Source organism: Pongo abelii, chromosome 14 (assembly GCF_028885655.2).
Source record: "Pongo abelii isolate AG06213 chromosome 14, NHGRI_mPonAbe1-v2.0_pri, whole genome shotgun sequence".
Classification (NCBI taxonomy): Eukaryota; Metazoa; Chordata; class Mammalia; order Primates; family Hominidae; genus Pongo; species Pongo abelii.
Window position 1 is genome coordinate 40,508,315 of NC_071999.2, and position 17,990 is coordinate 40,526,304.

The 17,990-nt window shown below is 34.1% G+C and overlaps 1 protein-coding gene across 7 annotated transcripts in view; it reads left to right on the top strand.

Moving 5' to 3' along the window:
* NBEA (neurobeachin) overlaps positions 1–17,990 on the top strand; it is a 747,382-nt gene that overhangs the window by 622,646 nt on the left and 106,746 nt on the right. For 6 of the 7 annotated variants that reach the window (XM_054528904.2, XM_054528905.2, XM_054528908.2 and 3 more), the window contains 3 exons: positions 3,546–3,663; positions 3,978–4,080; positions 8,016–8,131. In XM_054528904.2, coding sequence (XP_054384879.2) covers positions 3,546–3,663; positions 3,978–4,080; positions 8,016–8,131 — 337 coding nt within the window. Of the gene's footprint in view, positions 1–3,543; positions 3,664–3,977; positions 4,081–8,015; positions 8,132–17,990 lie in introns of those variants that run through there. The other variant, XM_054528910.2, reaches the window with a different exon arrangement.

Sequence of the window (17,990 nt, forward strand, 5' to 3'; positions counted from 1 at the left end):
AATCTTGAAGGTAACAAGCAGGGAAAGCAGGAGGTAGTTTGCTATAAAAAAAAGAAAAGAAAAGAAAATCACCCTAGGCTCTATTGGGTTTTCCTAGCAGGGAATTATGGCTAGCTCAGAACACTGTCTTTCATCAGCCCTTTTAGGATTTCATATGCTTAAATATAACATGGGTTATTGTAAAGTAATTAGGCAGATTTTTTGAAAAGCATATAAGAACGTCTATAAAAATAATTTTTCTTCCCATGTCCCCTTTGGTAAGGGCTGAACACTTATTTAAATGATGTTGCCATTGTTCAAAATAGCTTTGGACCTTTGGATCTGTCTTTCAGAATTTGCATCCTAAGCCATTTAGAAGCTACTAGCAAAATCATTTTCTTTTAATTTTGTTATCTCTCCTTGTCCTCTTTGCGTTTAAGCTTTACTGATCTTGGGTTCCTTTTTTCTTGCTGCAGAGGGTCTCTAAGGACCATTATGCTCCCAGGCTGTAGCTAAGAGAATGGTGATAGGAAAACTGAGTTTGTGTATTAGTTGGGATCTAGTCAGGGGAGAGGAATCAGAGTGCAATTTAGATAGGAAAAGTGTAATATAATTATCATATAAATTATGCCAGGAGATTGAGTAACAAGGGACTGGCTAGTAAGAAATAAAGATAACTTTAAAGAATATTGGCCAGGCGTGGTGGCTCACACCTGTAATCCCAGCACTTTGGGAGGCCGAGTCAGGTGGATCATTTGAGATCAGGAGTTCGAGACCAGCCTGGCCAACATGGTGAAACCCCATCTCTACTAAAAATACAAAAATTAGTTGGGTGGTAGTGGCACGCATCTGTAATTCCAGCTACTTGGGAGGCTGAAGCAGAAGAATCGCTTGAACACAGGAGGTGGAGGTTCCAGTGAGCCCAGATCACGCCACTGCACTCCAGTCTGGGTAACAGGGTGAGACCCTGTCTGAAAAGAAAAAAAAAGGGAATTGATGAAGCCGTTTATGGGAGGTATCCCAACAGAAACACTCTGCTACAAAATGGCTTGGGGTAAGGGAAGTACTGAGAAAACTGCTGGTCACTGGGTGCTGGGAGCATCATGCGTCCCAGAGCCGAGTGCTGGAGAACAGGCGCCTGCCAAGTGAGAACACCAGAACACAGAAGAAAAAACACCCTTCCTCCTGTGTGGTCTATTCAGTGCCCTTTCCTGACAAAGTTTAATGCTATGCCAGGTAGCAAAGGAAAAGTATTTTAAGGACACAGGTTCATTTTCACAGAGCAAGCAATTAAGGGTGAATGTGCACATGGAAGGCCATAAATGAATAACTGGCACAGTTTATAAAATACAGTTTTACATGGTGCACTTAAGGAGTCAAACTAACATACTTTTTGGAGCTACCTGCTTGCTATAACTAACATAAAAACTGATAACATGCTTAATGGAAATAAATGCTTGGTCAAATTTTCATTACACCACAGCTCCAGAAGGAAAAAATAAGTCAAAATATGACTCTGTGTGTATATACACATGTGAGATATCAATATATCTGGACCTAGAAATATAGATACAGGTATCTTTCTGACATAATGCTATTGGTATAAGGGTGCCAACACAGCTTTCATGGGAAGATCTATCATTTTTTCTGATATTAGATTCACTTTACTGTTTGGGTTTTCAAATGGCCATAATATTTTTAGTACCTTAGTGAAATAATTATTATAATTAAAGATAGATTTTGTTGTTGTGGCTGTTTTGTCTTAAAATGTTTCCTACTTGACAAAAAAAAAAAGAGTTAATCCTGTGTCACTATCCCTTTCCTTTTTAAAAATCATACTGTTCTATGAAAATCAAATATGGAAACCATTATAGCCAACTAACAATTTATAAATATAAATTGTGGCAAGTCACTATAACCCTTTTGTGAAATGTACAAGAAGAAGTTTTGCATTTAGAAACCAAAAACCACTTGTCACCTGATGCTCAACAACAAGGAGATATAAATTCATCAATGGAACTTAATAGCCAGGGTCATGTACTTTATATTCTTTGTCTCTGCTTAAACTGACCATTTCCAGGTATCATTATCACTGTTTTTCAGATGACAAAAACCAGATGGAGTTAAATAATTGTTTTTCAAAATACTGTAGTTGGTAAATAGCAGAGCCAAGAGTTAAGTAGGAATCTGAATGGCTCTAAAATGTTTCAGATTTAAATAGACATCTGACTGCCTCCGAAAACCTTTCAATGTCTAGAGAAAGACAGAAACTGAATTAAGGGTTACAAAATGGGATTTTCAAAAAATAAAGACCAAAAGATTATACACTTACATATTTTATGTATATTTCCTAGAGAAAGGAAGTATAAAAAGGAACTTCATAACTTGTTTTCAAATGTATATATGAATATAATGCATGTAAAATGAATATAATGTATGTAAAACTCAGTAACTGTTTTCATTTCCACCAAAGCAAATATAAGTGCAGTAGAGTATACCACAGCAAGTAGAAAAGTCCCTATGAATTGTTAATACACGTTGGTGTATCAGGAAGGAATGTGCTTGTTGTAGATTTGAGGACAGTAGCTTAATCAAATATAGATTATATACGTGGCAACCAGAAGTCCAGATATGGATGGTTGCTGTGATTGTTTCAGTAGCTCAGTATTAGATCCAACCTTGGCCTTCCTCTCATAGTTACACAATTGCTGCTACAGTTTCAGCTATCACATCTCCATTCAAGCAGGAAGGGCAAAGTAGTATGCCAGCTACATATGACTCATTTCATCAGCTTTTCGCAAACATCCTCAACTGCTTTTGGTTTTGATCTCATTAACCAGTGCTTGGCCTAATGTCCTTCCACAAAGTTACAAGGGAATTTGGGGAAGCAGGGAATAACATTGTCAGTTCTGGCTTAGACCATGGGTCAGCCAAACTCTGCCCTGGGGGCCAAATTCAGCTCATACTTGTTGTAAATAAAATTTTGTTGGAATACCTCCATACCCCTTTATTTACACGTTGTCTATGGCTCCTTTCATGTTACAATGGCAAAACTGAGTAGTTGCAACTGAGACCATATAGCCTGCAAAGCCTAAATGTATTTACTCTCTGGCCTTTTACAGAAAAGTTTGCTGACACCTAGATTAAACCAATCATGATCCTTTGCCTGGGGTTGACCATATGGACACTTTGGGGGTAGCTGGGCTTCCATTAAGCAAGGAAGAAAGGGGAGAAAGGATATTGGAAAGAACCAACAATATATGTCTCACAGGTTGTCACCTGGTCCAATTAATTATATACAAGACCCAAAAGTGATAATATATTTTCGGTTTTAAGTCACAGAGTCTCCTTGAATATGTTTTTCTACTCCTTCTTTTCCTCAAGACCCAACTAAGACACTTTAGAAAGGCAGAAATTTTGCAAATACACAGTATCAAATTATTGACAATGCTGTGACAGACAGTGAATTCATTTCTAGTTTTCTGACTTTTACTAAGATACTGTCAGAGTAGATCTTAAATCCATATTTTATTGATTGACACTTCCCTTTAAACTGTTTATTTTAGGTTCTTGCATACACTGAGGGACTTCACGGAAAATGGATGTTCAGCGAGATACGAGCTGTATTTTCAAGACGTTACCTTCTACAAAACACTGCTTTGGAAGTATTTATGGCAAACCGAAGTAAGTCCCCTTAAATATTTTGAAAGAAAATGTGCTCATATTTACATATTATTCATTTACATGGTATGATAATGTCTTGATTTTTCCCACTGTATTTCTGATGTGCTCTAGCTTAAACAAAAATTCTTTTTAAAAAATAAAAAAAGAATGAGTTTGTTTGAAATGTTAACCCTAAGTTTCTCATGGATAAAGTTATACTGAAAGCTGATTTTTCATGAAGATTCATTACCTTTACAAATAAATCATGATAGGCACTTGAAGATGGCTAACTTTCCTGTGGTTTTCTAAACTCTGTTTTTTTCTTCTTACCACAGCCTCAGTTATGTTTAATTTCCCTGATCAAGCAACAGTAAAAAAAGTTGTCTATAGCTTGCCTCGGGTTGGAGTAGGGACCAGCTATGGTCTGCCACAAGCCAGGTAATTATATCATATTACATATTATCTATGGCTTGTTAACATATTTGAATCTCAATATTACAGCAATGTAAATGTGGTTATAACATTATAATTATTTCAGAGACCAAAGAATTTTCTTTCTCTGAAGGTTATTTGTAGGGATAGAGATTATGAAAATAGCTATTTTGAGAATGACAGAATGGTTAGGGCAGATTTTTATTTAATACATATAAATAACAAAGTAAAAAACTTGATTACATATCATAGCTAGCATATAATTAAGACATTCTTGCTTGTTAAAATGTTACAGGAAACATACCAAAAGCCTGACGATCATAAATGATTAATTGCTATGTAATAGCATATAAATAATGTTTTTATAAGTGCCATATATAAATGCTTCTTAATTAAAACAATAAAACCCTTAGAGTTTATTAAGGGTAATAGTCATTAATTATGGTATAGTTGTAACCTCATTTCCTAGATTTTCATCTTGGTATTTTAGAGGAATCATTTTGAAATCTTATATTATTAGAAGATACTAATGTAAATAGAAAATATAATCAGTAGTTACTTATATTGCTGATACCAGTTTGTCGTTTTTGGCTCGAAATAACTGAATACCTTACTAAAAGTGGCTTAAACAATAGGGGTGTGTGTGTTTAATATAAAAGATCTGGAGTTAAGGTGCTGGCAGTATTGGTTCAGAGGTTCAGTGATGTCAGAACTCTGTTGGCTTTGTATTCACAAAATCACCACTACTTCTCCAGCTACTACATCTTCACACAACTGCATTACAGTAGGAAAAAGACACAAAGGATTTCTCTTTAAGCTTCTCTGTTTCAGGAGGAATGTATTTCTCAGAAGCCTAAAGCAATCTTTATCTTAAGTCCCTTTGGCCGGAATACAGTCACCTTCCCATTCCTAAAACAATCACTGCCAAAAAGGTGTGAGTTCTGTTGGCTTAGCCCAATCATTCCCTAGGTTTTATGGAAAAAGATACCTCTGACTCTTTGCCAGCTCCTACATGAACAGAAGAGGATTTCCGTTGATGAGGAACAAAGGGAGATTGACTTTAGGTAGATACAACAGTGTCTACCACATGGACTGTTATGCCCTTGAGAATTATTGCACAGCACTGTATGGATGGAAAGGAAAACTAATCTTTGTCTATCCTCCCTTAAATAGGCTACAGACAACTGAAAGACAGGGACTGTGTTTTATTTATCCTTTAATCTACAGGACCTAACACAGTACCTAATTGCAGCAGTGCTTTTTAAGTGCTATTCAGCTGGGGTTACCTTGTATTGTACCTTATCTATTCTCTTTAAGCTTACAGTGTAAGACCAATTCACTGACATGTATACACATGCTCAAGATATTTGCTAGTAGAATGACAAGATTAAACTAAGATATTAGTAGATAATGAAGCACTTATATAAAATACAGGTCAAAGAAAAATGCACTTCATCTATCAAAGAAAATGAGGTTAGTTCTGCAAGACTTGTTCTTATTGAATCTAAGCTGACTCATAATAATCATTACTTCCTTTCCCAAGTGCTTACATACTATTTGTTTAATCATCAATTCAAGAATTTACTCAGGAATTGACATTAAGAACTTAGGAATGGGTCTAACTTTTTCCTTTTTAAGAATAATCTCCTGTCTTCTGGTGTATTTCTCAATGACCATGATTCCTGAAAGATTACTAATAGAGGTTTCTATATGGCATGTGTAATTTCCCTCAGTATTCTTTGACTTGTCTGGACCGGAATTCATTTAAAACAATCAGAAGCACTTTTATTTTATTTCTTACCTATTATGAGTATTGTTTCCCTTTTAACCACATTTGGTCTCTTTTTGACGTTTGGAAGATCATTCTTTTTTCTTTTTCTTTGAGACAAGGTCTCACTCTGTCACCCAGGCTGGAGTGCAGTGGCACAATCTCAGCCCACCGCAGCCTTGATGTCCCCAGGCTCAGGAGATCCTCCTACCTCAGCTTCCCAAGTAGCTGGGAATACAGACATGTGCCACCACGCCCAGCTAATTTTTGTATTTTTTGTAGAGATGGGGTTTCACCATGTTGCCCAGGCTGGTCTCGAACTCCTGGACTCAAGCAATCCACCCACTTAAGCCTCCCAAAGTGCTGGGATTACAGGCAACAGCCACCATGCCCAGCTGGAAGATCATTCTTTATAAGAAAACTGAAAACAAAAGAGCGCTTCAGTAGTTTTGGTCTCTCTGTAATTCATAATGCCATTCTATCTTCAAACGTCCTTTTGTTGTCCTTTTTTCCCCAAAAAAGCTCAACTAATAGTTTCCTAATAATATTCTTACAGACTCAGTTTTATGTACTTCCCTAGATATACATCCTTAGAAGTACCAAGTGGCAATGGGAAAACACTGCATCTAGGCTTAAACCTGTCACTTAGCTGGGTAACAATAAGCAAGCCTCACACTTAGTAGGAATTCAATAAATACTGGTTGAAAGAATGAATAACACTACTCAAGCAGGATGACACTCTTATCTACTATAAAATGGGGAAATATCTTTCCAAGAGATATTTTGCAAGATATCTTTGCAAGAGATATTTTGATAATCTTTTGTGCTATGTACAAGACAATGCCTATTAAGATTCCATGTGAATACTCATGTTAATAATCCATGAGTAACAGAAATAGCCTTAAGTCTGTTCCCAAACTAAACACCAAGGAGTCCTGAGATATCACAGTGAATTCTCAGGGGTGCTGCAGGGCATTTTTTAATTTTTTAGGGAAAAACAGCAACATTTGTCAGATACCACACAAACTATTTGCTCGAGTTAGTTCCAAGTTTCAACTTAGAATGATTAGATAGGGCTGCATTTTTTTCAGTGACACCTCTGAGAAACTGGTGTTTGGTGGCTACTGTCTTCAAAAACAAGAGCCACATGAAAAATCAGTGTGGAACAGGAAATGAATGTGATGTTGTCAGATCTGATTCCAAGGTTTCAGAAGCTGTGCAGTTTCCAATAGACATACACACCCCATTAGTAAATGTGGTTATTTAAGAATGAAATATAAATATTTCTCTTTAAGTTTATGAGGACTGTATTTTCAAATAGCTACTCAGTTGTTAAGATGTTAAATATTTATTGAGTTGTTTAGAGCTAACTACTTAATAAACAGAATTGTAAGATATTTCTCTTGGTCAAGGAGCACTATGAAAAATTATGGAGATACTAAGGGTGCCATGAATTGAAAAAGTTTGAGAACCTCTGTCAATCAGTTTAAAAACCCAGTAGCTTTATCATACTTTTCTAAATACAACTGCTTTCATTATTTTTAGATGAACACATTGAACCTGGAAAGTTTCATAACTTGGACCAATTATCATGGTTTATTCCCTTAGGCTGTTCCTATGTCCCTTCTTCTGGACCCATGCATTTTTTCAAAGTTCCCAGTTGTTTATATTTTACACCATTGCAGGGATAGATATTGTACGGGCAGAGGCTGTGCATGTGTACACACTCTGTGTGTGAAGGCAAGTCTAAGAAGATCATTGATAGACATTAAGTCAAATGCATGTAAGCAGGTACCTGACTACCTACCTACCTACCTAGTTAACATGGAGCAGATTTGCTGTATTGTTTAAAAGCTACTTGATTTATCTTAAGTATAGTTTTACTTTTTTTTCTTGTTGATTTGTGAAATACTCATTTGCAGCTATGATTTTACAAATAAGATTGCTTTCAAATTGTTTTATCCTGAGTAATTAAGTATATCTTCTCTATAATAGAATTCTCAAATATTGCTAATTTCTACAATTAAAATATATTTTCTAATTCATCTAAGAAGGATAAACCATAAATTATTTTAAATTGATTATCAAACCAATATATTAGTTAATATTGGATTTTTTTAAGTTATGAGTTAAAGAGACTATGTTTGTTTGTTATGCTGTGCTTAATTGCTAGGAGGATATCATTGGCCACTCCTCGACAGCTTTATAAATCTTCCAATATGACTCAGCGCTGGCAAAGAAGGGAAATTTCAAACTTTGAATATTTGATGTTCCTTAATACTATTGCAGGTAAGATGTCTCATTCTTTAATCTAAGAATATGTTTATGTTCATCAAAATCATGGTAATGTAGCCTGATATAATACATTTTTCTCTTTGGAATTCAAATGCAGCATTAGAGTAAATTTTGAAGCACTCACATTAAATTTTATCTGAAACTGTACAAGCTCATACCAAACTTTTAGATGCATTTATTGTTGAAGAGGCTTTTCCTTGCTTTCCTTCTGCCATTTCCTTTGCTGACAGCTTTGTCTGAAGGTTTATTAGAGTCAACAAACCATTGCCAGAGTGTCTGGAAATAATAATGGGAAAAGTAATTTCACTACTTTGTCATTCTCAGCAATAGCAGCTAGACAGGAGAATAACAACAGGATTCTGCCTAGTACAGATGTCACCTGGATTATGGCATGATTAGGTTACAGCATCTTTTTTTCTTAAAATCTTCAAATAAAAATACAAAATCAGATTACATTTTCTAAATTATGAGTAACTGCCATCAACCTTTGCAGTACCATGCTTGCAAATCAAAAGGAGGTAGTGGCTTTGTTTTCTGCTAAATCAGTGGTTGTCAGTGGTTAAACATGTCTATGAGATTTCAGTACTTCATCTTTTTTCTTAAGTTAAGCTCCAAAAGCCCTTATTCAGGATGAATTACAAAGAGTTTACTTCTATAAACCAGGCTCTACAAAAAGTTTTTGCAATTAGATGAATTTAAATAACCACATAAATAAAAGTGCTTACCATAATTATTGTTTTGTTATGAATGAATGCTCACAACCGTGTATTTAGAGCTGTGTACTTCTCTGAATCATTACTTTAAAAATATAACTATGTAATATTACTCTTTTTTAATCTATCACTCATAAGTGTGACTAAAGATACTATAGGTATATATTAAATGTGGGTAATATAGATATGTATTAAATAGACAAAACTTGATTTGTCCACAAAAGGGAATAAAGCTATTTGATATATTAAAATGCTTTTTCACTTTAATCCCAATACATTCATGTATATATGTTCATATATACATGCATTTATTCATATGTGTAGTATATACACATATATATCTTGAATAAACCTGTTTACTCCCTCAAAGATAAAAGAAATGTGTTATACTATTTAATTAGCACATTATTTATAAATAGAATGAATTTAAACATCTGAAATGTAAAGAACTTAATTTCATGAGCATATTTAAGTAAATAGCATGGTGTAGCAGAAAGAACGTAACTTTCAACACCAAAGAGAAGAGGGATAGAATCCCAGATCTGCCAGCTTCCTGTCCTGGAGCATAAATTGAATTTTAACTTTTAACTCTATCATGGACTTTTAATATTTTAATAGCAATATTTAATATGTTTACATCTGTTGTAATAACTGGTATGTTTGATCTTATGTCATCTTGTTTTATACTATTTTTTTAATGTTCTCTTGCTTTTTATATTGTTTGTTCTCTGGCTTTACAAACAATTTTTTGCTCAGTGCTCTTGTAATTTAAAATGTAAGCACCTTGTTATTAATTCCCCTAGAGATACTACATTTTTAAAAGCCTTATAAACTATTTTTCTTGATTTGAACTCAAAAATGAATTAACATTTTTAAATCATACCTAAGTAAGACAAAAACTTCAACTCAATTTTATTTCTCATTCATTGCTTATATTCGCAAATATAAATTACTAGCCAGAATCCAGATTATTATTAACTTCATACTCAGGGGTCTACATCTTTTTGCAAATTAAGAAAGATTTCAAACTATTGAAATTATGTGTTCCTACAGTATATTATTTTCAGCTATATGGATCTTTACCTGATTTTTCGGGATGATATTCTCTGTACGTTCTTGTGTAACATTTTTCCATATTCCCTGTGTTAGGTTTTTATATTATCTGCTCTTGAGAGACCTATCAAGACTTAGTATCATTAGACACCATTAGATGGACTTACGATTTTTTTCCCTTGGCTATGCTAGCTATTTGGAGCTGTTGGATATAAAACTGGAGGGCAGGGTGATATACCTCACTTGCAGTTCAGTTTCCAATGTAGCAGGCATTCATATTAAATGGTTTTGCTATTCTAAAATGAGATTTTTCTCCAGGCTCTGGATGGAATGTTTTCTAGTTCATTGTTTTAAGGGTCTCTTCTAGTCTCCATCCCTTCCCACTGCATTTTACTCATGTAAGGTCAATTTCCCACAGTGTGGTACAGTACCACCTGTAACTACCACCCACTTCATGCCTGTTACTTTCTTGGAGTCTCTTTATCTGTCCAACTCTGGAAGGTTGCTGTGTCTAAATCTGGATAGAGATAACGTTGTCATCCCTTCTAAAAGTCGCACCTGAGCAGTATAGAGCCTAATATGCTTTTATCTATTTGGGACAATCTTTGGGTTTCTGAGCCAGAGCATGCAGACTGTGGTGGGAATTTAAAAGCATCTTTCTATTCTTTTTTGAATCGTTGAAGTCTGTTTTATTTATAACATGAAGATTATATAGGCCACTGATTTTTTCAAAAATTACTGGGTACTTCCTTTGCAATTATTATGACTAAACGTGAAAGCCTGACTATTGTAAGCAATGGGATAAAAATTAACAATAGGGACTAGGAACACAGAACACTTACAGTCTAGATGAATAAGTGAAATACACATAAATAAGACATTTTAAGATGGCTGATAGTAAATGCTGAATCATTGCTATCATGAATGCTGCATGAGCTTAGCAGAGGGGAGGCATTTTAAAATGTGTTTGGGGAGAAAAACAGAGAAGAGCTTCACAAATTTCTGCCAGTTGTGTATATATGGTATATTCAGTGGACAGAATTATCATACCTTGTCTGGAGTAGAGAATTATATATAATATTGGAGCCTTAGAGAAGAGCCAGATTATAAAGAGGCTTTTAAGAGTCAGTATAGTGTTAGAGTAGAAGGGGATGCGATGTGGAGCTTTAGAAAAATTAAACTGATAATTACGTATGGCATAAATCAAAATTGAGATTCCTTAGCATTAGTGCTATAAGGAGAGTATTACAGTAGTAATAGTAAATTGTTACTGAATATTTACTATGTACCACATATTCTATTTTTCCCTGACTACAGAAGCAAGTAAAGTATGGTTTCTGCCTTTAAAAAGATCGTAATGTAGTGAGGAAACAGACATATACCAGTAATTCCACTAAAAAGTATTGGAATGTATAAAATTGTGTACAATTTTATAATGTATAAAAAAGTATTATAATGGGAGTATATGTGAAGCCATGTGAGGTAGTCAAATCTAGGAGCCATTATTTATAACTAAGAGAGCAGAAAAAGCTTCCCATAGGTGACATTTAAATTGGGAATTGAAATATGATTAAGAATTCACTAGAAAGTAGGCAGAGGGCATTCCAAGAAGAAAATGTGAGGTGAAGTATTTGGATGAGCGTATGGCAGCAGGTATGGCAAAAAGAGAGTAAATGACACTTTGTACAATATCATTATACAAAAAAGTTTCACTGTAATTTGTTCTAGTTCAATGGTTATCCAAGTGTAGTCCCCTGACCAGCATTATTACCTTGGAGACCTGTTAGAGATGCTGATCCTCAGACTCCTCCTCAAGCCTACTGAATCAGAAGCTGGCAACCTGCCTTTCAGCAAGCCCTCTAGTTGGTTCTGATACAAAAAGTTTGAGCACAATTGCATTAGCCATTTAAGACCTAATTATCAGGACAAGATTTGCATATAAAACATTTAAAACATACAAGAAAGTACAGGATTAAGTGGCATTCAGTGTAATAAAAGTTTAGAGAAGTGAGAGATTAATATGAAATAGTCTACTCGAGGAAACCTTGGAAAAGATGAGCTTTAAATGAACTCTTTAAGGATTTTGTCAGATGTAGATGACTATCCAGGCAAAATAAACCTTAATAAGTAGAATGACAATTGAAAAAAATTATGAATATGAATATCCTGAGGTACTCTTGCTGGATAAATTCCTATTAATTTAATTCTTCTTTGCTATCATCCTGAAATTTTAAATAGGAGTGCCAGTTTAAACTGAGCACCAGCATTAAAGACATGGGTGATGGTTTTATTAGAGAAGTTTCATTAATGCCATGACTGAATACTTGTTAGTGCAGCAATTAGATTTGCCTGTTTTCCTGATTGGTGGACAGTGTGTATCCATTCATCTCTTCTTATCAGATCACCCTTCAGAGTTCTCTTATGATCCTAAAATAAAGGGTGCTGTAAAGATGTTAAGTTGTACCAGTATCACTTTAACGAACACGGGTCCTAAAAATAATCATACTATTTTATAACACTGTTTTAGGGATACGGTTATTGTTCAGGAAGTATTTATTTCATTTGATTGATTGAAATTTAAGTTTATCATTTCTAGATAGGATGTTAGTCTTCTTTTTGACAAATGTAATTTCTTAGGTAATCTAAAGCCAAGACATGGTTGGCTTATATTTTGTCATAATATGTTTTAAACATTTTTATTTGATATCAAGATTCAGAAAAAAAATAGTATTTTTATTATGTCTTTGTTTCATTTTTCCTATTGAAACTTTCCTTGGCCGGGCGCAGTGGTTCACGCCTGTAATCCCAGCACTTTGGGAGGCCGAGGCAGGTGGATCACGAGGTCAGGAGATGGAGACCATCCTGGCTAACATGGTGAAACCCCGTCTCTACTAAAAATACAAAAAAATTAGCTGGGCGTGGTAGCGGGCGCCTGTAGTCCCAGCTACTCGAGAGGCTGAAGCAGGAGAATGGCGTGAGCCAGGGAGGCGGAGCTTGCAGGGAGCCGAGATCCCGCCACTGGACTCCAGCCTGGGCGACAGAGCGAGACTCCGTCTCAAAAAAAAAAAAAAAAAGAAACATTTATTTGTTAACAGTAAGAACTCAGAAAAAATAGTAAATAATAGTTTATGATTATTGAATAATTTATAATGTGCCAAACATTGTTCTAAGGACTTTATATGTATTTGCTCATTTAATCCTCACAGTAGCCCCATGAGTTAGGTTCTGTTCTTATACCCATTTTACAGAGATGAGGTAGAAAGTAGCTAAATAACTTGGCCCAAGTCATAGGGTTAATAAGTGACACAGTCGGGATTCAAACCTAGGCAGCTTAGCTCCAGAGTCTTCATTCAGTTACTACAGCGTACTGTTCCAGGATATTCCTGGTACCACACAACTTCACCTCCAGTCACCAGCTTTAACTTATTAGCTGCTTTTAAAACCTAAATAATTAATGATTTAAAACAATTTTGTAATTTTCTTTTACATTTCATCAAATTAACCCTTTGAAGTTTATTTACTGTCATGACTTTTGTAGATACTGGTATTCTAGTACTAGATCTGAGCCTGGAATTATTATCTTTAATGTAGAAGCTGGCACTGTTTTCAGTTAAGCTTTAGATCAAGAGAAAAAGACTCTGAGACAGAGATTTGCTTGAGGATTTTTATTGAAAAGCCCTTGGGATCAGCATCTGTGGGGGAGTGAAGAAATTAGAACTGGGCAGAAGGAGGATTCAGATCTCAGTGCAGTTGTGACAAAGGCTTCAGTAGATCCCACGTGGTGCCTGGGGCTGCGGTAACCGTTCAAAGTTGTCTTGGCTTGAGGCAAGGGAGCCAGGTCTTCATTACCTCCACTCTGCAGTCATTGGATGCAGACTCCTGGGAAGGAGACATGACTGGATTGGGGGCTTGCTTCTAATGATAGCAATTCTTGGAGACGGGCATAGCTGAACACCACCAGCCATCAACACCACCAGCCATCATTGCTCCCAGCATCCACCATACCAGCAGTTCTCAGACTTCAGTGTATCCAAAGCAGGATTGCTAAAACACAGATCTTTGGTCCCCACTGCCATAAGTTCTGATTCAGTAGGCTTGGATTGAGCCTCAAGAAGCTGCGTTTCTAAGAAGTCCCCATTTAATGCTGATGCCATTGATCTAGGGACCACACTTTGAGAATTACTGCCCTGTATCTACATTCTTTAAAAAAATACCTAAAAATAATTTTATTAATCTTCATATAGCACTGTCAGTATCACACATTTTGACTCTTACGATAGGGCATCCTTAGCATTTTATGTGCATTTTATCTTCCCAATGAGAAAAAAAGTTTTGCTCAGTAAATACCCATGAAATTAAGTTACTTAATATTTATTTTTGTAAATATTTGCAGGATGTTGTGATCTATTATGTAAATTCACTAGAATTACTGGATGAGGGATTCTTTAAACCTCTTGGATTAAAGAGAAGTGTTACAGAATTGGAATCTGGTTGACAAGATGAAACAATCTTTTCTGGCTTCACACATTTAAAAATTTAGGTCAATGTGACCTAATAAATTTCATATTTTCTATAAATATTATCCACAAATATTCTATAAATAATTCTAAGACTTAGATTAAAACAGTACCAAACTCTACATTATTATTACACTCTCAGATTTATCTTCTTTCCCAAAAATATTATTTTAGTATGAAATACAAAGTACATTTTATGACCCATTTCTTAAGGTGTCTCATACTTGACCAATTTCACTTTTCTCCTTTCTAGATGCTTTCAGAAATAAGGTTCTGTATAAAGCACATGGTCTCAGTATCATAGTATTAATGCATTATGCAGACTTTTTACACCCTCCTGTGGTATGTGTAGATGTGCATAATTGCATATAAATAAACACACATTTACTGTATGTAAGTTTTGTAAAGATACTTTACATAGTAAAAGAAGCTTGCCAAATATTCAGGAAACGTATTTAAAAGACATCTAAAATCCCATAAATGTGTTCTTAGGCTTTGTTTTATTCTATTTATAAATTTAATGAATGTTCATTATAGAAAATTGGAAATACAAAAAATGGTAATTTTAAAAATTAAACCACTCAAAAGTCTAACCGTAAATATCACAGTTGACATTTGGGTGATTTTTCTGTTTTTCTTTCTCTGGGTGTGGTGTGTCATTGGGAACCTGTAATGTATACAGGTTTGCTTTCTACTTTTTCCATTTCACTAAATATTCTTTGAAGGCATGACTTTTAAAACTACATGAGAGTCCAACTTAGAAATATGGCATAATTTATTTAACTATTTTTGAAACACTTGATTTTTTTCAAAGAACATTAAATTTTAGATGATTGTGTAAAATAATCTTAATGATACTTAGAGTTCTACTAAAAATGTGGTTTCAATTTTCAGTTCCCAAATTGACCTGATTTCTGTTTGTTTTCTGAAAAATACAATCTATGCCTTATTTTATACCTTGTTAGATAATATTATGGAAAAGATGTTAAAGCCTGTAATTCTTGCATTTTAAAAAATAGGAGAGTAACCGCTAACATAGCTTTGTGTAAATGATTCCCTGTTAAACTTGAGAATTTTTTTTAAGGATTTTGAGTTGTTTTTCATATGATCAGCTAAAGAATTCAGCACGACTTCTCCAACCCCAACCTTTTTCTCCTGTTTAGCATTTTCCACTTTTTTACTCTGTGATGAACAAGCCCTCCCTGGTTAATTATGTATATATTTAGCTACTGCATGTGTTGGGCTTATTATTGTCATCTAATTAGATGTAACTTGAACTGCTTGCTTCTAGAAAAATCATTAAAAATTCTTTCCTAATGACCTAGAGATGACAAAATGTCTGTAAAGTGTGAAGAAGCAGACAAGCACAGGAACATCGCTCTTAAAGAGTGTTAATCCAGATGCTGCAATCATCTAATTAAACAATATTTTGCTGTCATTAACATTTTCACCAAGGAATTGCAGTTATAATTTCTTTGTCAGCTGTCTCTAGATCACTTTACCTTCAAAACCAAAGTGCCATATAAAAACATTAAATTGGATGGTTTAATTAAAAAGTTTTTTTTTAACGAAGAAACATATCCAGTGTTTCTGAGATCTCATTTACTGTGTTTCACTTTTATTATTTGAGTAGATTAGTGTCATAGGCTTGCGGTATTTAATATTCATCTTCTAAGATAAATTCTTATAAGCATAGTTAGCAAAATAAAGTGTATGTATGTGTGTGTGTGTGGAGATAGATAGATAGATAGATAGATAGATAGATAGATAGATAGATAGATAGATAATCTCCACACACACAAATATATATATTTACTTACCACTGCTGGAAAAGGAAAGGACCCTACCAATTATAGCACCAGTGTATTTACTAAATATCAACTATCCTAAAGAAAAAACAAAACAATTAGTAATTAAACATCTAGGTATGCCAGAGCCTAATGAGTATTACTTTGGAAATAACTCACTTTTTGGATGATTTAATGAACAATATTTTTTTTCATTTCACAAAGGTGTTCAGTAGAATAATTAAAGGAGTAATGCTAATTCATGATTAAAACATATCAATGCAAAACCCCAAAGTGCCACTTAATCACTCTTTTTTTCCATGTAACATCAAATACATTGTGCATTTTAATTCAAATCAAATACATATATGACTGTCCATTTTACAAGGCTCTTATGCAGAAATTTTTATTAAAAACAAGCATTAATGTCATTATATTTATTTATAGTTTATTATATTTATTAGAATTAAAATAATGCTATAAATCTCTGCTAATTTAAAAATTACTAAAATTTTCTTTTTAGCACTTATTTTCAAAGGACCTCTCAAAGATTATTGAAAGTGAATTACAAAAAAAAATTCAGGACAGAATAATAGACATGAAATATGGCTATTGGCATCATTCATTTTGTGTATATGTGTGTGTGCATTTTTAAATAATGCTTTTCTTCTTTGTATTTTTTTCCAAAAAATAGCATTATATTTTTTTAACTTTTATTTTAGGTTCAAGGAATACATGTGCAGATTTTTTATAGGGATAAATTACATGTCACAGGTGTTTGGTGTACAGATTACTTTGTCACCCAGGCGATAAGCGTAGTACCCAATAGGTAGTTTTTGGATCCTTACCTTCCTCCTTCCCTCTACCCTCAAGCAGTATCCTTCTCTTTCTTAGAAAATCATTTCTATTAAAAGGCTAGTGTCTTCAAATATACTCTACATTTTTATGCTGTTAGCATTTATACGGTACATTTAAATACGTGTTTATGTAAATTGGCTTTTTATTTTAACAGTTTTCCTTAATATAGAAATTATAAAGCTTCATCAGAAATTATTTTAACAATTGTGGTATCTGATTTTCATCTATCAATTAATTTATTTAATATATGTTATATCTAGATAGGTAGCATCAGCATTATTCTATTTTAAAAATATACACTGGAATACTTGCTTTTCATTAAAATCTACAGATTTTTAAGTAGAACGGTTCCCCCCAGAAAATGGAAGAGCTCTAAACTCTGCCATGGACCCATTTAGGATCCCAGAAATAGCTCTGTCTAGCCAATCTGTACTCTTTGTATATATACATATAAAAAAAATACTGAGCCCAATCAGGTGTCCTAGGTTAGCATACATATGAACTATTAATAATAAATTTTCAAGTTTAGAATTGTACAGCTTTTATTTTACAATATTGGTACTGTTTTAGCAGATTATTGTCATGTCAGAAGACTTTAATATGGCTCCAGACTCTTGTTTAATCTCATCATTATTATTATTCACCATAGACTTAAACACAAGTGGGTTTATTGATTGCTTGAGCTACCTAGCTGTAGATATTTTCTTCTAGTTTAATGTAGACATTTACAATATCATTCTCTCTCATATATACCTCTATGCCATTGCTTAATCTTCATCTTCTAAAGATAATGTTCTGCAGTTTTCCTTTACTTGACTTATATTTGTTCATCTTCTGAAATTTGGATCATTTTATTCCATTTTTATCACATGCATATCCATTCCATCAACAAACATTTATTGGGCAGATGGCATATGCCAACACA